General features: G+C 43.7%; 2 protein-coding genes across 2 annotated transcripts; one reads left to right on the top strand and one right to left on the bottom strand.

Moving 5' to 3' along the window:
• Positions 1–136: 136 nt before the first annotated feature.
• On the top strand, positions 137–17,891 carry tpra (translocated promoter region a, nuclear basket protein). The gene is made up of 51 exons (XM_030773744.1): positions 137–287; positions 1,048–1,152; positions 1,238–1,293; positions 1,381–1,477; positions 1,627–1,730; positions 1,844–2,008; positions 2,100–2,192; positions 2,310–2,390; positions 2,493–2,580; positions 2,695–2,835; positions 3,055–3,149; positions 3,356–3,553; positions 3,666–3,773; positions 3,873–4,093; positions 4,438–4,624; positions 4,851–4,958; positions 5,214–5,362; positions 5,542–5,704; positions 5,823–5,957; positions 6,045–6,185; positions 6,364–6,549; positions 6,670–6,816; positions 7,015–7,167; positions 7,309–7,425; positions 7,569–7,772; positions 8,019–8,209; positions 8,341–8,488; positions 8,796–8,933; positions 9,221–9,352; positions 9,592–9,722; positions 10,040–10,250; positions 10,360–10,506; positions 11,072–11,270; positions 11,795–11,991; positions 12,176–12,237; positions 12,380–12,576; positions 12,893–13,126; positions 13,402–13,550; positions 13,716–13,796; positions 13,918–14,112; positions 14,315–14,449; positions 14,663–14,753; positions 15,054–15,247; positions 15,503–15,568; positions 15,691–15,782; positions 16,112–16,221; positions 16,316–16,414; positions 16,646–16,805; positions 16,935–17,044; positions 17,196–17,261; positions 17,769–17,891. The coding sequence occupies exons 1-51, from the start codon at positions 137–139 to the stop codon at positions 17,801–17,803; spliced, it is 6,963 nt and encodes a 2,320-aa protein (XP_030629604.1). The 3' UTR covers positions 17,804–17,891.
• A 180-nt stretch (positions 17,892–18,071) lies between these two features.
• prg4a (proteoglycan 4a) lies at positions 18,072–22,463 on the bottom strand. The gene is made up of 12 exons (XM_030774722.1): positions 22,391–22,463; positions 22,041–22,157; positions 21,052–21,144; positions 20,530–20,598; positions 20,279–20,422; positions 19,891–20,103; positions 19,579–19,665; positions 19,314–19,453; positions 18,962–19,118; positions 18,762–18,872; positions 18,369–18,497; positions 18,072–18,175 (listed from the first exon to the last, which is right to left on the bottom strand). Exons 1-12 carry the CDS (start codon positions 22,461–22,463, stop codon positions 18,072–18,074), a joined length of 1,437 nt encoding a protein of 478 aa, XP_030630582.1.
• Positions 22,464–24,072: the final 1,609 nt, after the last annotated feature.

The raw sequence follows: 24,072 nt of genomic DNA, 5'->3' as shown, positions 1-24,072 counted from the left end.
TGAATCCACTGTCCTCATTGGGCAAGTTGTACTGCAGGTACCATCGTGCCTTGCGGCCGGCCACTGTCTCATGAATAAGTCGTGCTTTACTGTAGGTAACGTTTGCTAGCTCTATTGCTAGCTGTGCGCAGGAGACATGGCGGCACTTCTGCAACAAGTATTAGAGAGGACTGAGGTAAACAAACTACCGAAAGCCGCTCAGAACAAACTCGAGAAGTTCTTCGCCGATCAACAAGCAGAAATAGACTCCCTCAAATCGCTCCACGAACGATATAAAGCTGACTGCGGTATGTGTCTCTGCTTTGGGAAATTCCTGGTCAACTCCTCATTCAGCACCAATAGAACGCTATGCTTAGCTAAAGTTGTCAAGGAGTACTTCGTTAGATTTGTCAGTATACTCAGTATCGAATCTAAGCTCGCACACCTCCTTCTCTTGGTATCATTTATCTGCATGATTACTAACGTGTAGTGTCTAAAGAAAAACATAACCTATGTGTTAATGCGTGGACCCAGCAAGTTAGCCAAGTCTTGTTAGCCTTAACTGTTCAGCCAGTTACACGTTTTTAACATGACTGATATAGGAAGGTTGGGTACCTTGCTAACTAAGTTACATTTGAACAAAGCGTATTTTAAGATAATTTGCAAACATAAACAGTACCGGCTAGTTTTGGTGTATAAATGTTGACGTGCTATATATCCTTAGCAGCGCGCTTTGGTTCACTTACCTGTGTATAGGATGCTGGTTTGTCTGTGGCGTACTGCTTCAGACTAATACTCAAGGCTCTAATTGAATCACACTAACAGCTGTATTGCCTTCAGTTCCTAAACGGCTTGTGTGGATGTAACTGTACTATTAAGTAGTTAATTGTTACTAACTGCTTCGTTTTGGCCTTTTCTACCTATATACAAAGGTATTCTGCAAACTGCTATACATTAATCATTGGCATTTGGATTTGAAGCCAGTGATTTTTGGACATACCTAAAAAAAACCCAAAACAAAAAAACCATTGAATGTGCATTTTATGCTTATCTTTTTCATAACCACAGAGCAACAGTACTTCAACGTCGAGAAGAAATTCACAGAGGGCCAGGAGCAGTTTGTCACTCAGAGCAGAGATTATCAGACCCTCAAAGAGGAGAACATTCGACTGAGTAAGTCCAATGAAAATGAAGAAAAACACATGGCATCTGTACACCGTGCATTAGGGAACCACTAACACTTGTTTTCTTTTGTTAGCTGAGGAACTCAAGAAACTGAAAGACACAGAAGAAGAAAGCGGAACATCACAGCAGGTACTGACCTGGACCCTGTGAAGACACTCTCATTGTCTTTCCAATTGTAGAGATGCTAAAAAACATTTTCATTTTCATGTGTGTCAGGGTAAACCACCTAAGGCCAAATATGAGATCGAGGCAGAAAACAGGGAGCTGTCACGCTTGCTTGAGAAGAGAACTCAAGAGGTGGAGAACCTCAGCGGTATGACACTATCCTCTTAAGTCACTGACTTATGTGCATAAAAATTGGTTACGATTGGTAAAATGGAGATATCATTCTCTCATTCGTTCTTATCTTTAAACTGTCATAGTATTTACGTTTTGAATTGAACTTGGAATATTTCCTCACAGAGGATCTTAAGCGTCTCAATGACAAACTGGTGGAGACCAACACAGTGAAGATGGAACTCCAACTCAAACTGGATGAAATCCAGTCTTCTGAGGTCTCCATTCAGGTGTGTTTACAATTCGCTCTACAAATGTACAGCCGTAAAATTAATTGTACTAACCTTCACTCTTAGCTTCTTGTCATGATTGTAGCTCATTAAATGAATGTATGTCATGGTAGTATCGTGAAAAACGCATGGAGCAGGAGAAGGAGCTCCTGGAAAAGCAGAACACGTGGCTAAACTCGGAGCTGAAGAATAAAACAGATGAGCTGATTACCATCTCTCGTGAGAAAGGAAAGGAGATCCTGGAGCTGAAGTGTAGCCTGGAGAACCAGAAGGATGAGGTGAGGTGCCTGTGCCGCACCCCAGACATACACTTAACCCAGTCTCATAGACCAGTGGCTCATCACTGATATTATTCAACTGTCCCTATAGGTGACCAGGCTCCAGGACCAGGTGAACACCATTAAGAAAACAAATGAGAACCTGCAGAAGCAGACAGAGGATCTCATGAACAAGCTGAAGGAGGTTCGTCTTTCATCAATGATGTGTCGATCTTTCTTAGCTTAAAGCTAACATGAAATTAAACTCTATAGCTAATGGTTTTTTAGCTTGCGTGTAATCGTTTGCTTCTGTTCATCACAGGCCAAAGATCAGCGGACCACAATGGAGGAGAAGTACCGAAATGAACTGAATGCTAACATCAAACTCTGTACTTTGTACAAGGTCAGTGTATCTCATATCAGTAATACATGGCAAAGTATCGGCATTTGTTTGGGTTTGATAGTTTTGAGCAGGAGAAGACACCCACTATCTGTTTCTCCACAGAGTGCGGCAGCAGACTCAGAGGCTAAGAACACAGAGTTGAATCGGGCTGTGGAGGAGCTCAATAGACTGCTTAAAGAGGCTGGAGAAGGTGAGGGACACCTGTGTGACAGTTGTTATAGGAGTGTTTTTGTAAAGAGGACATACTATTTGGCTTGTCTTGAACTGTAGCGTCTCTGATACTGAATGCTTCTCTATCCAACAGCAAATAAAGGTACTGAAAAGAAGCTGGCGGAGATGGAGGGGTTGAAGAGTAAAATGGAACTTGAACTGAAGGAGAAAATCAAGCATTTGGAGAAGGAGCTGGAAAATGCTAATGCACGCCTGTCAGATTCTAAGAGGAGAGGTTGGTGACCTGTCTCAAATTTGTGGATGTTGACTTTTCCAGTTCTCCCCCAAAGTACCAGAGTTTCCCAAATTGCTTTCAATTAGGGCTTCCTATGGTGATGCTCTTGTATTCATTCAGTACACAATTTTTTTTTTTTTCAGTAAGACAAAAGTCATTTGTATGCTTTCTTGTCAGCGTTCATTTTGAGAAGAGACGTTGTTGTGATTTCTGCTGTAGGTGTTCCAGCATTTACAGAAGAGGAGTTGAACAACCTGTCTCCAACAGCAGCTGCTGTAGCTAAGATTGTGAAGCCTGGTATGAAGCTAATGGAGGTATGGAGAGATTACTACAGAACTAAAAATCACTAGTCTTGCCCAAATTACTTATTTAATAACTAAAGACAGAAACAGGGTCAACAGGAGTTTGTTAGGCTCTCTGTACATATGTCTTTGTGTTACATAATGATAAAATGAAACATTTCTTTATATATAGGTAATGTCTCAATGGGTATGACTCATCTCTCTCTCTCTGCTCTCAGCTTTATAATGCCTTTGTTGAGGCTCAGGATCAGCTCCATCTGGAGAAGTTGGAGAATAAGCGCGTTAATAAGGTCCTGGATGAGATTGTGCTGGAGGTGGAGACTAAAGCACCCATACTGAAGCGTCAGCGAGAGGAATATGAGAACATGCAGAAGTCTATGGCCAGCCTTTGCGCTAAACTGGAACAAGCCATGAAGGTGTGTGTGTTTGTGTAAGTGATGACACGATGATATAATGGACAGAGGTGAGGTTAGCTGATGGCTGATCTGTAGGCAGTGTGTTAATAATTTTGTATTTATGTACTCTTAGGAGATCCACAAGCTTCAGAAAGAAACGGATGAAGCTAATAAACGTGCCTCAGTGCTTGAAAAGGACAACCAGCGATCTGAACGGCAACTAGCAGACATGTCCCAACAGGTACACCAACGCTGTCCTCAGAATACTTTTCACAAGGTTCATTGCCCCATGGATGTTTTGGTAACTTTCCGCGTTTTTTCCGCCACTGCTTGCGTACAGGTACGTGTGCTGCTGGTGGAGTTGGAGGAGGCTCGTGGTAACCGGGTGGTGCGAGAAGATGTAAGTTCAGCAGTAAGCAGTAGCTCAGAGGCACAGGGCGCGCGGCAGGTGGCCTTCCGGAGCGTGGAGGAACTCCAACAACAGAATCAGAACCTTCTGACCCAGATCAGAGAATTGGAGGAGCAGAGAGAAACAGAGCAGATCCAGGCCAAGACAGCCAGGTACCAGCTTCTTAAGAGGGCTCAGACTAAATATATAGATGCAATTGTGTAATGCATAATAAAGATATATGACTTATGTTTGGACTCATTTTATGGGAGTATACTCTTAAGTCTGGATTTCTCACATTTAATGATGTTCCTCTTCTGTATGAAAACCTGGGTGATGGCACATAAAACCTCTGAATAGATTTTAGTCTCTGTGTTATTCACCCTGCGAACATGCCATGGTAAACTGAAACACAGGCTTATGTTGCCTTGGGGATGCTATGTTCATTTGCGAGAGTGAAGACCTCAACATGCTAAAAATAGCCTGATAGCTTGTACTGATGTTGTTATCCTTGCAGGCAGACAGAGTTGGAGCAGAATTTGGAGAAAGCTCAGAAGGAGATTGAGCAACTGAAAGAGCAAAGAAACCATCAAAAACAGCTTGCTGACTCTGCCACACGTCAGAGAGACATGTACCGCATCCTGCTCCAGACTGCCGGAGTGAATCTGCCTCCTCAGGGTGAGAGTCCTTACAGCATCACCCTTGTGCAGCTGCCTGCTGCTCAGCTATGCTATGTCCTAATAGCTGCCCTTTTTGCTTGTTCTACATCCTTCTTTCACAATACCTCATATGCATGATCACAAGGCTAATAAAATCTAGAAGTGGTGCTGTTTAAAAAAAAAAAAAAGGCTTTTTGGTTGTAATGGCCTAACTGTTCTTCCATTTATGGTGTTTATATATTCAGGCTCCGGCACAGAGGCAGGGTCCCAGCCGGCCACCCCCAGCAGAACAACCCACATGCCCACGCGGTCCACGCCCGTGAGGGCAGCAGCTGCCGAGTCAGCCCAGGCAGCACAGTCTAAAGCTGCTCTCAAACAGGTCAGTCCGACTCATTACAGCCTGTTTAGGTGTATTGTGTAGTTCAAACCAGGTATGTTTGCTGCACAGCAGTAAGATAATGTAATGAAACATTAAAGGAATATTAATATAATTTTACCGCCTTGTGTGAATGGCAGGGAGAAATGTTTTTGTACACACTGACTTAAGTAAATGCTTTAAATGCACAAGACATGAATTTAAAGTGTAATGGTAAGTTAAATTTGCAAGTTACTCAAATTTATCGTGTCTTAACAGCTCAATGATGCCTTCACAACATATAAGAAAGAGAAAGCAGAGAATGACAAACTGCTGAACGAACAGATTGAGCGACTACAAAGACAGGTGTCTGACTTGCTGTCCCAGAAAGCCAAGCTATCCTCTCAACTGGAGTTTGCCACCAAACGGTATGTAAAGATTTCCATAAATATAGTGATACCAATATGTAAGTCTTGGAAAATGCGTTTACAGAATCCCTTTAATAATGGAGTGGATCTTGTTGATTGAGATCAAGTGTCCATGTTTTGCTCTACTACATTTTTAAGGCGTAAGTTGGGCTGACGATGATGTTTGCATTGGTTGCCAGGTATGATATGCTCCAGGAAAATGTGAACGGATATCGGCGTGAGATTGAGTCACTGAGGCAGAAGACACAGAAGATGGCTGTTGCCGCGCAGAAACATGAACAGATCATTCACACCATGACTCAGGACCTGAGGGAAGCCAATGAGAAGCTTGCTGTGGCTGAGGTCAGCGAGAATGATCCAGATATTAGAAGAAAAAAAAAAAAAAAGAGACAGATTTGGTGCTCTTTGCAAGGCCCCAACTGTATTTTGACTGACTTGAGTGTGTTTTCTTTTCTCGTAGGTACGCATTGAAAATCTCCGAAAGGAGCGAGATATTCTGAAGACTGTGGAGAGCAGACTAACTCAGGAGAAGGAGTCCATTTTGGCTGAGCAGCGTGGACAGAACCTTCTGCTTACAAACCTCAAATCCATCCAGGTACTGCCCTCTCCGCTGTGCCTAATTTAATCATAGGGTTTCGGTAGTAGTCGCTTGGTCGTCTTACGCAGTTCTTTTCTTGGCCAGCTGACAATGGAGCGATCAGAGACGGAGACAAGACAGCGCTACAGTAACCAAATCCAAAAATTAGAGTGTGAGGTCATTCAGCTTAAGAAGAAGCTGGAACAAGAAGTGGAGCAGAGACATGCCCTAGGACGTAACCAAGATGTGAGCTTGTTCTCTTTTCTCTCAGGTTCAAACATCTGTCTGTTTTCACTCATCTTGTCTGTGTTTTTCTGACCATTTACTCATTTTGATTTTCTTATTTTATGCCTTTCTTCCTGTTCAGGCCAGTAGATTTAGTGGCTAGAATGCAAATTTTTCTTTTTCTTCTTCTTTTGGCCAGGCTCAGCTTTTGGAGGCTAAGAAACAGCTGGAGACCCAGATTGCACTACATCAGAAGACCAAAGAGCTCCTGAGGAGTGCTGAGCAGCAGGTCACCTCATTGAGACAACAGCTTAACAACACTGAGAGCCAAACTACAACTACAACTCCTAAGCCTCCTGTCAGAACCCTGCCCAGAGGTACCTCTGCCAAACAACAGTACCTTCTACAATGCAGGAGAAACATTAACTTGTTCTGTTGTGTATATATGTAGGTAGCCTAACCCCACATTTGTTGTCATCCAGCTGGCCAAGCTGTGCTCCAGCAGGAGGTGGAGGAGCTTCGCACTCGTCTACAGCAAGCAGAGGAACAGAATGCTGACCTGAAGGAGCGTCTGAAGAACACCACCACCAATGTGGAGCAGTATAGATCTATGGTTGTCAGCCTAGAGGAGTCCCTGAACAAGGAGAAACAGGTGAGTAAGCCAGAGCACTGATCTATGAATATCTATTATAGTTCAGTGAAGTTGATGTTGCCTCAGGTCTGGTAGAGTCTTAAAATGTCTCAGGTCTTGGGAACTCCTAACCCGCAGTCCTCAACATGACCGGAGCCTTGTTGATACTTGTGACACATGGTCACTAGCCTTACAGCACTTTTTTTCTCTACGTTCTAGCTGACAGAGGAGGCACGCACCTCCATTGAAAACCAGCTGAAGGAGGCCCGGGAGTTCAGTAAGCAACTGGAAGGGAAGCTAGTGGCGGCTGAAAGGGAGAAGCAGGAGCTGCAGTTGGAGAAGATCAAAGCTGTTGAGAATGTTGAGAAGCAGGTGAGGAATCCACCTGTAGTCAATGCCACAAATGGACCAGGATTAAGGATATTGCATGCAATCCACCACATGGAGATCTCTCGATATGATCAAATGAACATGTATTGAATTTTGTCACCTTATGTCTGATCTGAACGGCAGGTGAAGGAACTGAAGAGGAGCGTGACGGATATGCAGACTGAACTGCAGGAGGCGCTACAAAAGGCTGCGGCCGCAGCGGCTCAGGAGCAGCGAGCCACACAGGACAGTCAGCTACAGGTGGGTTTAGATCAGATTAGACGGTCCAGTCTCGGGATCTCACCCAGTTTGTCCTGAGGATGAGACCAGCATGCTTCCGCCAATGCATATTACTTTTAATCTCACGCTGTTCTTGACCAATCATTTTTCTTCCTCTCTCCTAGGCTAAACTAGCGGCTGAGGCCCAGAATAAGTATGAGCGTGAACTCATGCTGCACGCTGCTGATGTGGAGGCTCTCCAGGCAGCGAAAAAGCAGGGCCAGCAGGCAGCACACAACAGCAAGCAGCTAGAGGAGAAAACCCAGAAGGCTGCCACTGAGCTTAGACAAGCCCGCACATCTTGGGAACAACAGGAGAAGAGACTGAAGGTGAGAAGTAGGGACTGAAAAGAAAAATTAGGACAGGTGTAGAAAATGAGGATTTGCCAACTTGAGGTTCCGCTGACTTCTCGTATTCTTCTACAGACAACTTCTGTGCTTGAGAAATCCTTGAGCACTTAAAGAAACAATAATCCGGCCTGATCTGAACTTAAACCGAAAGATTTAATTCTCCTATGGTGTTTTGATGCCACTCTATGAAGAACCTTAGACCCAACGTTTTGTGTTTCTCCTCAGGAGGAGTTGTCTAAACAGCAGAAGCGTGCAGAGGACCTGCAGAAGCAGAACAGCATGCTCCATGACCAGATAGAGAACATGAGCAGCAAGATGGCAGCTACGGTGCAGCAGCAGGCAGCCAGAGAGAGCAGTCTCAACATTTCCCTTAATGAGGATGGCAAGTCCCAGGAACAAATCCTGGAGATCCTCAGGTAAAGGCAGTACTATTTTCTTTTGCCTCTCTTTCCTTCTTGATTACGAGTCTATCACAGGATCACTGAAAGTTAAAAAAGAAAAAGAAAAGCAGCCTACATTAAGCCTGTTTTCACTGCTGCTCGTGCAGGTTTGTCCGTCGGGAAAAGGAGATAGCCGAGACCAGGTTCGAGGTGGCTCAGGTGGAGACTCTGCGTTATAAGCAGCGTGTGGAGTATCAGGAGAAAGAGCTGAAGGAGCTACAGGACAGCTTGGCTGCGGAGCGTGAGAAACTACAGGTGGGACTGCCAAGCGCTTAGCACATGACTGCAGCAAGGATTTAGTCACAATAGCACCATCTCACAACAGTCGCAGAGAGACATCTTACTCAAGTATTCATCTGATATTACTGAAAAAACTGTCTCATCAGCGGAACCATGTTGTGTGCATACATAGCAATTTGAGTTTTTTTTTTCTTTCTTTTTTTCCCTTTCATGTCCCTGTTGTCCTTACTTTGACATGTTCATTTACTGATACTAACATCTGTACTGTGCACTAGCAGAAATGGGTAAGTCCCATGAAAATGATGTATTTTCACTTCTGTAGGCAACAGCCAAGACCATGGCACAGCAGGAGGAAATGATGAAGAAGATGGAGAACATGAACTCACTAACAGAGACCAACAAAATGTTAAAGGAAGAGAAGAACAGATTGGAGCATGAGTTGCAGCAGATGCAGGCTAAGGCAAGATGTCGTTAAATAGCCCTTGCTTTCCCAGGCAGCATCAATGAAAGAATTACTACATAAGCCTAAGCCATTACACCAGACTGTAATCAGAGAGGAGTTCAGCAGCTGGTGAATCGTGATAGTAAATTCCACTAAATCGACAAAGTCTTCCATTCAGTGAAAAAATCTGAAGTTCTTATGGTGATCAACATCTTTTCGCTGATCTGGAAGCCTATTCAGTGGCCTAGCAGATGACTCTAAAGCACTAAGTGATAATATAACAAAATTATGAGTGTCTCTTCTAGATGCGTAAACTGGAGGCAGACATCACGCCCCTGCAGGACTCCAAAACAGAGTTGACTGAGAAGAATGGCATGCTGCAAGCAGAGAAGAAGCTTCTGGAAGAGGATGTCAAACGCTGGAAAGCTCGAACACAGGTCAGAGGGCACCAGGTTTAGAGACTGACTGACAGTATATGTTATTGGACATTAAGAATCTGACTTATTCAGCATTACTGAGAACATGCTGAAGAATATTTTGTTTTTGTACAGATATTTATTTCTTGTGTAGAATACACATTTCACGTTGTGGTGTAATTTAAAAGGATGACAGGTTCCCCATAGCCTTACCACGATTGAACAATGGGGTCTTTTGTGTGGATTTGATTTTTCAACAGCAACTGGTCAGCCAGCAGAAGGACACAGACCAGGAGGAGACAAAGAAGCTGCAGTCGGAGAGAGAAGCCCATCTCAAACGCATCCAGCAGCTGACTGAGGAGTCTGCCAAACTGAAGAATGAAGTGGCCAGGTCAGTGTCCCCCTTGGACCCCTTTTTTGTCCTCTGTAACCACATTTTTCCCTCATGAACCCCATTGAGATTCGAACCAATTGAATTTAACTTGACATTTGCCTTTTCTTCACAAACCCCTGCAGTATTGCCACAGGCCCCTATGGGTTGACAAACCCCTGTCTTAGACAGTAGGGATCTGCTCCAGACTTGGGCATTGTACAGGCACTTTACATTGATGGAGTAGACTCTGCTCCGCTAAGCTTATTCTACTGATATATCGTAACATCTGCTGATTTTTCCAACTCATATTTTCTCTCTGATTTTATTCAATCCAGGATGCAAGCGTCCGTCAACAGTGCTCAAAATCAAGTCCAGAGCCTTAAGGAGAACCTGGCAAAGATGACCACTGAGAGGGACAATGTCAAAAAAGAGCTGGAGGCCAAAGTGCTGGACATCCAGGAGAAAATCAAAACCATCACGCAGGTCAAGAAGATCGGTCGACGCTACAAAACACAGTATGAGGAGCTCAAGGAGCAACACGACAAGGTATGTTAGCATGCGCTCGGTTTAAAATACCGTCAAACACACAGACTTCTTCAGCTGAAGCAGCTCGGGTTTGTTTGATTTTATTGCGTGAACGTGTTTTCGACTGTAGCTGGTGGCTGAGAACGCTGCTAAGCCTGCCGTGGATCAGGAGGCCCAGCGGGCGTCAGCGCAGGAGATGCAGAGGCTGCAGAACTCTCTCACTCAGGCGGAGAACAAAGTTAAAGAGCTGGAGACCCAAGTGGACAACCTCCAGAAGGTACTGACTGCTCTTCCCATAAAGCCTGGTCTGAGCCATGCGTTTCAGTGGAATTTTGTCCTCTTGTCATGTGTGTTCATAAACTGGCATTCTTACCCTTTAGACCCTTTAGTTTATTGTAAACTGATTATCATTTTAGTGTGGGATTCCTGTCCCTCAGACATTGAGATAACATCTATGTGAAATTGGTTGCTAAGTAGACATAGTTTTATAGCAGTTGCAATCACTGACTTGTATATCAGATTATTTCTCTTGATTCAGTGAAATAACAGTTCTGTGCTCTTCAGCACCAGTTATGTTTTCAGAGGGTTAAAGTCAGCAATAAAAATATTCCCACTAATGATTATTGCTCATTCAAAATATAATAAAAAACAGTGTGACTCAAATAATAAAATAAAATTCTTTCATCCAAATCTTGGTTGAATAGAGAAGGGGGAAATGAGACATTGTGGAAGGCGACAGACAGTAGTTTTACATTTGGATCTTAACAAAGGTGAGGTAACATTAAATCTTGGGGTGTGTGTGTGTGTGTGTGTGTGTGTGTGTGTGTGTGTGTGTGTATCAGACGGTGGGTGAACGTGACACAGAGGTGAAGACTCTGCAGGAGCAGGTAGCTCAGGTCCAACCAGAGCTGACTCGTCTCAGGACAGAGTTGCAGGAGAAGGCCAGTCTAGAGGAGCAGCTCCGTCAGCAGATGGCCGAAAAGGAGGAGAAGACCAAGAAGGCATTCATGGGAGCCAAGCAGAAGATCAACCAGATAAACAGTGAGTCGATGAGGAATGTAGGGAATGTTCTAGTAAATGGAATAGATCGTTGATAGATACCAGTTAGGCCCAGTCAGGAGTTTTGCTTTGCATTATGATTGTAAGTTTTAGGAGGAAAACGTACCTCATTGCTATTGTCATGAGGAAGTATTGACATTACAGGGACCTGTGCTTGCTTAGATACATTTTGCAGCATATAGCAATTATGTGTTAGAACAATGAGTATTTATTATATAGAAGACAAGGCCCCTGTGTGTCTGCAACACCTGGGAGCGAACACCAAGTATCCTGTGCTTCATGAGAAAAATGATCTTGTATACCCCCACACGTCCTTTGGTAGTTTGCTTCACTGCACTCCTTAACCTCACTGAAAACTGCACTTCATCTCTGAAGTGTGCTTCATCTCTGAGATGTGATTCATCACATCTGAAGTTTGTTGTCTCTGAGAATTAGCAACTCCCATTACAGGGGACTCCAAATTTCCCTTACAAGAGACCCATGGATCTTGCATGTGATTTCTGCAGGTGCTAAGGAGCAGCTTGCGAAGGAGAATGAGGAGCTGAAACAGCAGCGTGAGGAGCTGGAGGTTAGGATGAGCGCACTGAAATCTCAGTATGAGGGCAGGCTCTCCCGTCAGGAGAGGGAGCTCCGAGAACTCCGCGAGCAACAGGAGAGACACGGAGAGCAGCGAGATGAATCCCAGGACCAAGGTCCCAGCAAGGTACCTGACCTCACGGTCGCTCACGGTTACGGACAGCCGGAGACTCCAGTCCACGCCCCATTCACATCCAAATACAAATTGCACTCAGTGATAAAGTCCCAGTCATGGTGTTTGGGTTTTCAGCTTTATGGAACAGCTAGACGTATTGTTAAAACTTTCCTCTCTCCCCCAGGCTCAGGAGCAGCAGAGACCTACAGAAGCCAGACAGATCACATTGAAGACCACACCAGCCACTGACAGGGGAAGGTAATGATCCAGAAAACACTAACTATGTAAAGTTCGCATAATAATTCTGGATTGTGCTAAAATTTGTTTATATCTCTATACTTTTGTAAGTGATCATAATGATTCCACGTGACTGTCTTTTTTTTTTTTAATCTATTAACAGTGCAAGCTCTTCAGAGCCGCCCACTGCTAACATAAAGCCCACACCAGTGGCAGGTGCCTCCAGTAAACCATCCCCTATACCAGGGAGCAAGTCCACACCCAGAGCCAGCATTCGACCAATGATAACACCAGCCACCGTCACCACACCAACCCCCACTGCCACTGTCATGCCAACCACACAGGTTGAAACACAGGAAGGTGAGAGAGGTCACGTGAGAATCGAGATTTTTAAGCTGACACAGGTTATTCCATAAGTTTGGATCGTACAGTAAATATAAACATATATGTATAACCATTCATATAAAAAATAATTTCTCTTCAGTAATGTACAATTGCGTTTTTTTTTTTTTCATTAATTATTCTTAATCCAGAAAAACAATACACTTTGTCTCATTATGTGTGTCATTTCATGTATCCAAAGAGCTTCTTATATTATTTGTTCTGTGTTACATATTCTCCTTATTCCTTATTCTCTGTATTGCTCCTTACCATGTTGTATTTCCCTGCTCAAAAGCTTTGCAGTCCTCTGAGGGCCCTGTGTTTGGCAGTGCAAGTGGCTCCGTGCGTTCCACCAGCCCTAATGTACAGACCACTCAGTCACTCCTCACCCTGCAGCAGAGTCAGGCCACCGCCTTTGTCCAGCCCACCCAGCAACAGGCCAATCAAGAGCCGCCTGCTCCTGTGATGGAGGCGGTCCATAGCTCCCAGATGGAGAGGCCATCCACTTCCACAGCAGTCTTTGGCACTGGTAGGTAATTTTACAAATTTTGCCTGAACAGTTAGACAGTGTTATAAAAATAGTCATATTGATGCCTTTCTTGTATCGATGTGTTGATGTCATGTTTATCAAACATGAAATAGATAGACACTTTATTGATCCTGAAGGAAATTTAGAACTGCAACATTTTGTGCTATAAGAGTCATCACATTGTTTTAATATCAAATGGAGTGATTGAAAAGGTAGCAGTTGCAAGTGTTGTGTAAAACAGATGCACTTATGTGCCTTTGTGTTCTTTGGTTCAGTGTCAGCTACACCGGGCTCCTCTATACCTAAGCGTGTGCGTGAGGAGGAGCAGGAGAGCTCCACTGAGGTCACAGACACAACACAGGAGGACCCCACTGAGCCTCCCATTCCCAAAAAACTACGCATCTTCCACAGGACTGGCCCGGAAGTGAGCTGTGTGTGTGTGTGTGTGTGTGTGTGTGTGTATTTGGAATCACAATGACTCATTTTGATTTTTTTTTTTTTTTTCTTACTCTCCAATTTCCATAAATGAATGTTAACAGCTGAAAACACATACACAGGCAAACCTCTTTTGACATGACTGTATGTGCAGGAGGAAGCTGGGACTGAGGAGAGCAATGACGCTGAGGCAGATGCTCCAGCAGAGAGACAGGAGGGCCACGATGGCAGTGAGGTAAGAGCCAGTCAGATGAGTTCATTATGATCTCTCTGTTTCATGTGACACCTCATCCCTGTGACAGTCAATCATGCATGCGTGTGTGTGTGTGTGTGTGTGTGTGTGTCTGTGTCCTCAGGATGGCTACCCAGTCTTGGCTGAAGGTCAGGAGGAGAATCTAAATCAGTCGGTCCCTATGGATCAGGGCATGGAGCCGTCTGAGTCCCAGCCGAGCGGACAAGAGTCATCTGAAGAGCGCAGGCACGACGTCATCGTCATAGACACAGACAGCGAGAGTCACGAGGAGGAAGAGGAGGAGGAAGAGGCCGGACAGGTAAATCCTGTTATATTAACTCAGTGTTACAAGCTCGCCTCTATACTTTTTGGAACATGTTGTGTCTGCAGTGGGTGTGATACTATACTCTAAAGGGTCTGTTTTAACACCAGCAGCTTATGTTGAAAGAGTACCTGTGTTACATTGTGGATTTTGAAACCCCAAACCATAGACTCACTCACTCCTGTTGTCTCTCTTTTAGTATGGAGAAGGGGAGGAAGATGATGATGACGATGATGATGAGGGTGATGGAGGGATGGCGGAAGAGGGGGAGGAGAGTAACGAGGGTAGTGGAAGTGGAGAAGTCAATCAGCAGTATGAGGGCGATGACACTGAGGTATGCAGTACACTGTTGTTGAACCCTTCTTTCAGGTTTTTTTTAATCTGCTACATGCTCAAGAAATTTCAGGGCTTTGTCCTGAATCAGGCAAACTGTTTATCAAACTCAAATTAATCAAGTGTCATAGTTGTTCCTGCCCCGTATTGCTTCGCCCTCCGTGTGTTCTGATACCTGATGTCCTGTATGTTGGTGTGTGTTGTTTTTTTTCAGGGAGCCGACGCCACAGAGCCAGGCACTGAGAATGAGGAGAGCCAGGGAGCTTCTGACTCCATCCAGAGACAGGCTGATTCTCAGAGCAGTGGTAAGAGCTCACCACCAGGTCCACTTTAATGCAGGACTTAAAGCTAAATGAAATGGTTAAGAGGACGATAAAAGATACATCAGAGCCCACAGTATAATGGTGGGAACAAATGTAACCTTTGTGATTTAGAGAAGTGCTGTGTCACTTTTAAACAGGTTTGATTATCTCAGTCGTTTTTCAGTGTGATATGTAGTATAGTCTGTGAGGTTGTACTGGAGCGTAATGAAGAAATGCCTTTTGTGTGTGTGTGTGTGTGTGTGTGTGTGTGTGTTTGTGTATCGTGACGATTCTTCTGTCTAGGCGAGGCCAGTGGAAGCACTGTGGAGTCTTATCCAGCAGCTGAACCAGTCAGAGAGATGCACGTAGCAGCCAGTACCACCACAACCACCCTGGGCCACCGCCCACCCCAGTCACCACGGCGACCACCCCACACGCTGCCCCCAGTGCTCTATCTCCAGCCCCAGGCTTCTGAACTGGGAGCTCTACCTGTCCAGGTACTGATGACCTTTCACTCATGTATATCTGGCCTCAATTTACACAGGTTCTGGCCTCAGTTTACACAGGTTCTGCTTGATGAAACAATGGAGAATAAGGATATTAAATGATGTTACATTGCAGCCTGAACTCTGAGTGTGCAGCTACTCATTCTACTAGTGCATATGGACAAAGCACTTTCCAAGTGATTGTAAGCATTAAAACAATCCCTTCTTGTTCACTGAGGCTTACACTGTGTATTTTGCTCCATACAGAGGCAGTCTATCCGTGGCCCTTCCATGGGCAGAGGACCTCAGCTCACTCCAGGCATTGGAAACATGGTATGTGTATGTGTGGTTGGCTTTATTTCTTTTGTGGTAGTATGTCTAATCAGTCACACAGGAGTCATTGTCTACAGTCTAAAAGTCGCTGGTACTTTAACTGTGTATATGTTGTCCCACAGCCGCAGTACTTTGAAGACGATGACCGAATGGTGCCCAGTACGCCAACTCTGAATGTGCCACCTCGCACAGATGGATTTGCTGAAGCCATTCAGTGAGTCTGAGCACCTCTGTCCCTCTACAACAATGTTTACCTGTCCTGAGATATCCATCAGAAAATATTAACACATTTATTATGATAATAGTTACCTTACAACTCTCAATTCATCCCTTTTAACTGTAAGTACTGCATTAGAGTCACAAGAACAGAGTCTTTGTGCAGTTTCCTAACACTTTTACTGGATACTTGTATATTGGTTTGTTCTTTATGAACTCTGTGTAAATAAAGATACTTTTGTAAAGTTTGCTGTAATTTGGTTTTATTGTCTTCTCATTCTTTCTTTTCTGTCCCTCTTTCTCCTTCCTTTTCTTTCTTTCTCTCAGTTCTCCACAGGTGGCGGCATTTTCACGGTTCCGGTTTGGTCCGCCAGAAGACATGATTCCCCAGGCCAGCTCCTCACACTCTGACCTGGGCCAGCTGGCTTCTCAAGGAGGTAAACCTGAAACATTCACTTCTTTATGCCCCGTTAGAGCGAATAGAAGCTCTAACTGTGAGTCCTGACCTGTTTGTTTTGTTTGTATCTGTAGGTCTGGGCATGTATGAGAGTCCTCTCTTCTTGGCTGCCCATGATGAGGAGTCTGGAGGCAGGAGTGTCCCTACAACACCCCTGCAGGTGGCAGCCCCAGGTAAACCCACTACTCTTTCCTCAGCTAAGTCACATGACCTGTAGAATGAACTGAATGCCAGAGATGTGTTGCGTGTTGTTCCCCAACCTCTGTGTTGCAAGTTGTCTTCTTTCATTGTTATGCCACCATTATTTCTGTTAACTATCTTTTATGTGTACAAGCAGAAATTAAACTTAGTTCATGAACAATGTCACTGAGCACTTTCTTGTTTTTCATCCACTCTCCTTAAAGTGACTGTCTTCACCGAGAGCCATCCTTCAGATGTGTCAGAGACGGCCTCCCAGTCGGTTCCCATGGTGACCACATCCACGGCGAGCGTGACTGTTCCAGGAGAGGCAGTCCCTGGAGATGAAGCAGATGAAGTATTTATAGGGGAGGCAGAAAGTGAAGGGTGAGAATCAGACTCCGTGCTTACTGCTGCTGTTAAGGACAATCTGTGTGAAGTTAATGACTAGTGCATTGACTAGTGTTGAGCTCTAACTAAATAAATTGAGTTTAGTGGTACTGTGTCTGTGAGCAGGACCAGTGCCGAGGTGTCTCTGGATAGCCAGTTTGAGCTGGAGCCAGCTCAACCCTCAGATGACGCAAGCTTGCCCTCCACCAGCCAGGAGCCCACCTCCAGTTCTGCAGGTCAACACTCTTTTTTTACCCTTCTCCCTTATGCTCCTTCTTGTTTTTTCACACACACAAACTCTCAATGTTTTTCTTCTATTTCTCAGTACCCGTTTATGTAAAATCCCTCTTTTTTTTTCCTTTTTTTTTTGTTTGCGTTTTCTTTCAGACACTAGCAGCAGTAGTCAGCAGCCGAAGACTGGCACCAAATCTGGATTTCGCATCATCAGGAAAGGTTCGTAAAATTGTAGCCAGTGTTTCATACAAGTCTCATTCAGAGCACAACTGCTCAGCACACACTGATGACAAGTAAAACCCCAGGATCGTATTCATTCTTGCCAAACCACAACACTAGAGAGGTTTTAGACTTTTATTAAAGCAAAGCATATATCACTGCAAACAATGATACTTGGAAAGTGGATAGCATACAAAGCAACTTTTTTTGAAGGACAATTTTAGTGAGACCAGTACAAATCAGGAATCAAACTGTTTTTTCCACAAGATCTTGCTTTGAGTTGTCACATGATCGGCGGCTGAGATGTCTAATTTTCGGCTGATATGACCTTTAACCTTAAGTATAGGTCTCCACTGACACAGGTGTTCCTCTCCAGATGTTTCCTCAACCTAGTCAAAGCGTAGATTTTAGAGGTGTAATGGTAGAACTAACTGGTATTCTCTTTCTCTCTTTGTCTTTCTGTCTGTCTCTTTCTCTGTATGACATGTGGGGCCTCAACTCAACCAGGTCAAGGACCCTTCGGCAGAGGTGCCCAGCACTGATCACGTGATTCGCAGTACCACAGCGTCCGCTCAGCAGAAACACTGTTCCCTGCCAATCTTAATATCTAGAAAAATTCCAATCAGCCTTCGTTCAAACATTTTTTTTTTTTTTTAAATGTCAGCTCGTTCATGTTAATTCGTTTATTTGTTTTGTTTTGTATTTGTGAGTAACTGCGCTAGAGTTGTGTTAAATGATTTTGCTAATAAATGGAGAAATCTTGCTGTGCGTGGCCTGGCTGTTTTTGTTGCGTTGGAGGCCCAGATCCTTTTAAGGGCAGTTGAGCCAGGAACTAATGTTCTGAGGGGAACCTCCGTTGGCTGGAGAGGCCAGAGCCGGTAACTCAGCAGTGATCTTGATGTTGAAGACTTTGGCTGTTAAACAGAGATCAGAGCAGACTGATAAATTGCATGTACATTTACCAGGTATCTAACACTAGAGAACAGCATCAGCCTATACAGGAATAGGTCCAAAGTAGGTAGAGCAGCTTATGTGTCAAACAAATGTGTTTAATATGTGAAGACACATGTTAAAACTGGCATAGGCAGAAGAGACAATTTGACTTACGCCAGGAGAAGATGAAGTAGTCATATCCGTCAGGCTTCCTTGGGTTGGGCATGGTCAGGGCTGAAGTGACTGGAGTGGGGAATCCCTTCCAGGACAGAGTAATGTTGATCTCTCCAGTCAGTTGTATTCCTGTAAACAAACATTTATGAGCTGTGCCACCATGTAAGCACACATTACCTCTGTATCAGGTACAGCAGTTATTGATCCAGGCTGCGATGAATGATCACTCTCTGTATTACAGAATGTAAGTTAGTCTCAGACACAGTCATTAAAGTGTCTTACCTGCATTGTTTTCTACATGGTGCTGTCTCTGAGAGTATGTGGGTCAACATAATATTTTTTGTGTTTTGACACAAATATAGCAGTGCTTAAAAAAAAAAAAAAATCAAATACCTGCTTGGCGGGCATGGCGGCTCCTTATGATGTTGGCCATGGTTTTGCCTTTCTTGCCGCTGCAGGATGGGCCACTTCCAGATGGGTATGACATTTTTTGCACAAGACCTCCTATAAACAGAGCATCAGTTTATATCTCTGAGTGAGACTGAGGGCTACCTAACTATCGTCTGTCTCCTAAGCCAGCGAGGAGAATTTACCTTTCTTAAAGAAGTACACAGACTCAGGCCTCTTCCTGGTGGCAGGCACAGACAGAGCTGCTGTAATTTGACCGGTGAGCCCTCCAAAGTCGACCGACACAGACCTGGGGTAACCAGGTTCCATCACACCGTTCTCAAAAACCCAGTAGTTATCACCCTTGAGAGAACACGAGAGTGGAGACCAATGTGGCTACTGTGAACTTTGAAAACCGGAAAAGTGTCTGACTACAACCAAAGTACTACGTTCTAGGTAACTATGTGAATAGAACGGTGCCCACCAGTGACTGAAATTTATATACAGTAGATGTTTCTGTGTTATCCAAAGTCATGTGAGTGGTGTAAATGGGTTTACCTTGATAATGTAGGTCTTGCCCTGGCAGTTGGAGCGTGTGAAGGCCGTGTCGATGGGAGAGGGAATGCCTAGCACATCGACTATACTTTGAGCAGGGCCTGGGGTTTTGGTCCTGGGGTCCACCAGCCAGAAGAAATGGCCTGAGGGTATTACATGAGAAGCATTTAGCTACGTTTCTGTTAAATTGTTGGACTGATTCTCACACAGCAGAACCTGGTGAGTTTATATTCAAACGGGGAACAGGGGAGGAAGTGCCTAGCTTTACCTCGGAAAACGATGATACTGCCGTTGAACAAAGCAGCAAGGGCATCGATGGGACTGTCAGCGCAGAGGTCAGGACTGTAGTTGCCGTCTGGACACAAAAAGATGGAAAATGTCATCCATAGATTATAATACTGTAAAAACGGGTTTTTTTCTTTTATGTTAATACCAGGAAAGTTTTGCAATACCATTGTTTTTTGACTGTAAGGGAATCAGACTAAAACAGGCTCGATAATATGAAGTGTTTATAAAGCTTATAAACACAAAGTCGAACTGAAAAGGTAAGGTGAGGTGTGCTCAAGGTGAAAGCTCTTACTGGGAAGCAGAGTTGGGTTGGTGGCTCCCAAAGCCTCAGCAATGTCTGCGAGAGTGCTGGGTCTGGACGGGCCAGAACCAAGACCACCAGAGGGTCCATTAATGGAGAGAGAAACCTGAAAAGGGATGGTGAGGGGTTTTCCAGAAGAAGGACCTCCGGCTTGGGCTGGTCCTCCTGCTGGCATGGGGGAGTTTGCAGTTGGGAAGACAGTGCCTGAAGTAACAGGAGAGGTAGTCATCATTTGCATGTAGTGGATAGGGTTCCAGACAGAACACATAATCCATGACAGTCCTAGATAAAATCTTTCCAAAAAAAAGACATTTTCGCTTACTGACAACCTGTAACTAGAGCATAGATGTACTTGTCAGGATGAATAAAACTCCATTACCTTCTGGTGAGGTTGGGTACATGCTGTGCTGAACAATTTTCCCTGGGTTTAATGGAGACATGGGTCCTTCAGAGATAGGCACATATTTACCCTTGTTGTCCAGGACACCGGGTGCATATTCAGATGGGCCTGGTTTGTTGACATCTGTAGGAAATGGGAGACGAAGATCATCTCTGGCCATTTTAAGCATAGCATAGCAATAGCATATGAATTCATATGAGTACAGCTGTGAGTTTGTTTCCTAAACTCACCACCTCCAAAGGCATTAGGTGCCACCTGTGTTGGAGCACGTGTTGGCACAACTGGGGTTTCAGTGTAGTCTGAAAAAAAACAAAAAAACAAAAAAACTGTATCAACCTTCACTACATATGACACATATGGACAATATAGTTTGGTGGCTGCATTTAAGTCTTGGCTGTTGTCCCCTTTCTCAGCTGAGAGCCTGATTTACCTTTCACCTACGTCCAGCCCTAACTCTCAGTCCGAATTTCTTCATTGTGGTTTAGCTCTGTTCTTACCAAATTAGTTCGCCCACATGTCTCAAATACAACATAACACATCCAAAATTAAAATTTCAAAATTAAAACTCATCCAGTCACTCGTGGTCAGTCGCAGCTATAGTCATATCATCCAATCTACTGTTAAGATTAATCAGTCTGATCGCTTCCTTTCTGTGCAGGTACAGGCGAAAGGATTTCTCGTCTAGTTACCACTCCCGGACCAGATATTTCTCCACCATATCATATGATCAAAAAAGCATACAACACACTTACCTGTAGTCACTTCATCACTCTCGCTGTCCTGAGGCTTCTTAGATTTGAGAGGGTACACATCTGACTTCTTGTTTGTCTTGCTTTTAGGAGGCTCTAAAGACAATTGATTTGAGACACTGTCAAAAATCATCACCATCATCATTATTTCTCAGACATAGAAAACGCAATACATCAGCTACTTGGCCACCCCGCAGAGAGGGGGATTGCCACAAAATTAGTAGAGGTATGCATCACATAAAAATGTATCCATCTTAAATTGAATACGGACAAGTCATAAAGATGGGAATGCACCTGTGGGCTTGTCCCTCTTTGAGTTCCTGTTGGAAACTGGTAACGCGGTGGACTCTGAAAAGCATTAAAAGAATAATTAACACAACTCAACAACAAACAGGTTTTAATAGTTAGCAAAAGCCAGCGATGGGGCCTCAGACATTTGTGTTATGTATATATATGCTTTTGCCTTACCACATTGTCCATAGTAGTCGGAGCAGCAGGTTTGGTATGTGGTGCAGCTTGGATCACAATCACACAGCCTTCCACGCTCGAATGCTTCTCCACACCGTCCCATACATGAACCACCTGTCAATCATCCACATTTTCCCTTTCACTTGTCATCTCACTTTCACAGTCTATTTGTGATATTTTAGTATGATTAATTGACAAAAACCTGCTGATATATATATATATATATATTGAGTATAGCATAGTATAGTATATATACATATAGTGAGTCTCTTATCGAAATATTTCTATTAATGTATTTTAAGTACAAATAGTTATCAATATAGCACTGTGATCAATTCTGTGTACATCCTAGACGGCAGCACCAATCCACCTACTTTGTACAGTGTGTTTTGCTACCACATAGACAGTAAATCCATGTGCTTACAGATATCTACATAAGCAATATAAATTCAGGTTATATACGCTTAATGAATCTGAACTCTGTCAGAAACGTATTGCCACACAGAATGTGTTTGAGGTCTTACTTGTAAGGCAGACAGCCTCAAAGTCCTTGCAGCATTCTCCATGGGTGAGGCAATCATAATCACAGTTACACACCTGACCCCTGGAGAAGGGCTCTCCACACCGCCCGTTACAGGAGGCTGAAAGGAAATAACAAAAGGCACAGCATTCGTTAGTGTTTATTCCTTACGTAGTAACCGCTGTCCCCAAAACATTTTGTTGCATGTTGTCTTTCTATTTAAGTTTCCAACTTGTAAGAAACATTCTCTGTGGGTCAACATGACCAACTGAATTGTAACTGAAATGAAACTGAAACTGAAACAAATATGAATAAAAGCAAAGGCACACTTTTTCAATCTAATGTGACTCTCACCTTGAGCAGCACAAAGTGGTAGCAGGATGCAGGTTATCACCATTAGTGTTGAAATCAGAGAGAATCCAGCCATGGTTACTCTTATTCTCAGCGACACCGGAGGAAAAAAGAGGACAACAAATTGCAATCACCTGAAAACAAGAGCAACAACAAGAACAACGAAACAACTGTAAGAAACTATCTCAGCATTCCTACTCTTTCATATTATCATCTCCTGTTTGGTACAGTCTTTATAAAACAGTACCCCACACTGGAGAGCAGAGTATATGGTAATAGAGGAAGTCACTGACCTTTCAGAGGAACTCGAGTCTTCTGATCTTGCTGTGATTGAGTGGAGCGTGTCCCTTATATAGTGTAAAGCAGCTGGATTTCTCCATTCAGCCAGTGCCTCTTTTAATTAACCACTACAATCCAGTCAAACCACAATGATGCAAATACTGGGAGAACAAGCCTCCTACACACATTCACACACTCACAAATGAAAAAAAAAAAAAAATTCAGACAACATAAGCGAAGAGTGAGAAATGTGACTGGATCGGTCTACACGGACATCAATGACATCACAGCCACTGACCAGCGTTTTATAAGAGTACACAGGACGTGCCAGTTCTCTTCAGGCCCACTGTTCCGGAAAATGATGCTGGATGGCAATGGTGCAGGTCCAGTTAATGTAATGCTGCATTGTTATTACCAATAAAGTAAATGTTTGCCAACTCCAGCACCTCAGAATTTTATAGTGTTATTTATTGTGTGGTCAGATTGGCGCATCTGTTTTAACTGATATTTTGACGGGCACCTGGTTAGCATCATGGCTTTGTACTGTTTTATGAAGGTTCTCTTTGTCCTGCATAATTTCCTGACCAATAAGAGTCCTGGATTAACATGCTATCTTTAGGTGACTGCAAAATAACCACCATAAGAAGTGTGGAGTTTATTTCATTAAGGATATTGGTCTCTTAATCCACACGTCACAATGTCTATGAAACTGACTCCTCTCAAGTTACCATTATGGAGATTAAATGCTCCTACAAATCAAATTATAGTAAGAGAACAGAAGTATCTGGAATCTTCCATGGGAATTATATGGGTGGTGAACGCCCATAGAAAGGTCAAGACCATGTAAGTGACTTTTGCATGTGTTCAACTAAATCAAAGCATGCCAGTATCTGAACTTTGTCTTTTTCATAAGTGTTTCAGCCTTTTATTCAAGATGTGAGGGATTTTTTATTGTCACAGTAATAAGACCATGTGCGAAGAACAAACACGAGACTGAGGGAAGACATCCTCTTTGTGGGAAGTCGTTTTCATTCTGAGGTAATGTCTTCTAATGAAAATGAAGTCTACCACTCCTAACAGTGTGTTCCAGAGATCGTGTAAAACCTCTCTTCAGGCCAAGCGCCTCAATGAATAAACACTATGACACCCACACCTTGGACATGGGGTCATGCACACGCCTACAGATTATGTGGGGTGATCCAACTGTAATATCTGGTCATTCCCTGTTTGATTAAGAGTCTGAGAAGAAATCAAAACAAGAGAAAACCTGGTCTTGAAAGATGTGTGGTTTTAAACGAACTTGGCACAGCCGCTGGAAAACAAACAGATTTCTCTGAAGTAAGAATCCCAGTTGTGTTCTAAAAGTGAAAGTGGTTTTTTTTTTTGAGTGATGGATGAATAATTGC

The sequence above is a fragment of the Chanos chanos genome, chromosome 5 (assembly GCF_902362185.1).
Source record: "Chanos chanos chromosome 5, fChaCha1.1, whole genome shotgun sequence".
NCBI classification, from domain to species: Eukaryota; Metazoa; Chordata; class Actinopteri; order Gonorynchiformes; family Chanidae; genus Chanos; species Chanos chanos.
The sequence above is the reverse complement of the archived record's forward strand: the minus strand, read 5'-3'. Positions and strand labels throughout refer to the sequence as shown.

Bases quoted from the DNA above. Each gene is read 5' to 3' on its own strand.
- tpra (XM_030773744.1), top strand. From the start codon at position 137: ATGGCGGCACTTCTGCAACAAGTATTAGAGAGGACTGAGGTAAACAAA. The intron at 8,489-8,795 runs GTGGGACTGCCA...TCACTTCTGTAG, and splicing joins CGGAGCGTGAGAAACTACAG to GCAACAGCCAAGACCATGGC. The intron at 11,992-12,175 runs GTACCTGACCTC...GCTCAGGAGCAG, and splicing joins AGGACCAAGGTCCCAGCAAG to CAGAGACCTACAGAAGCCAG.
- prg4a (XM_030774722.1), bottom strand. From the start codon at position 22,463: ATGGCTGGATTCTCTCTGATTTCAACACTAATGGTGATAACCTGCATC. The intron at 21,145-22,040 runs GTAAGACCTCAA...AATTGTCTTTAG, and splicing joins TGAGGCTGTCTGCCTTACAA to AGCCTCCTAAAAGCAAGACA. The intron at 19,666-19,890 runs GTAAGAGCTTTC...TTTTGTGTCCAG, and splicing joins CAACCCAACTCTGCTTCCCA to ACGGCAACTACAGTCCTGAC.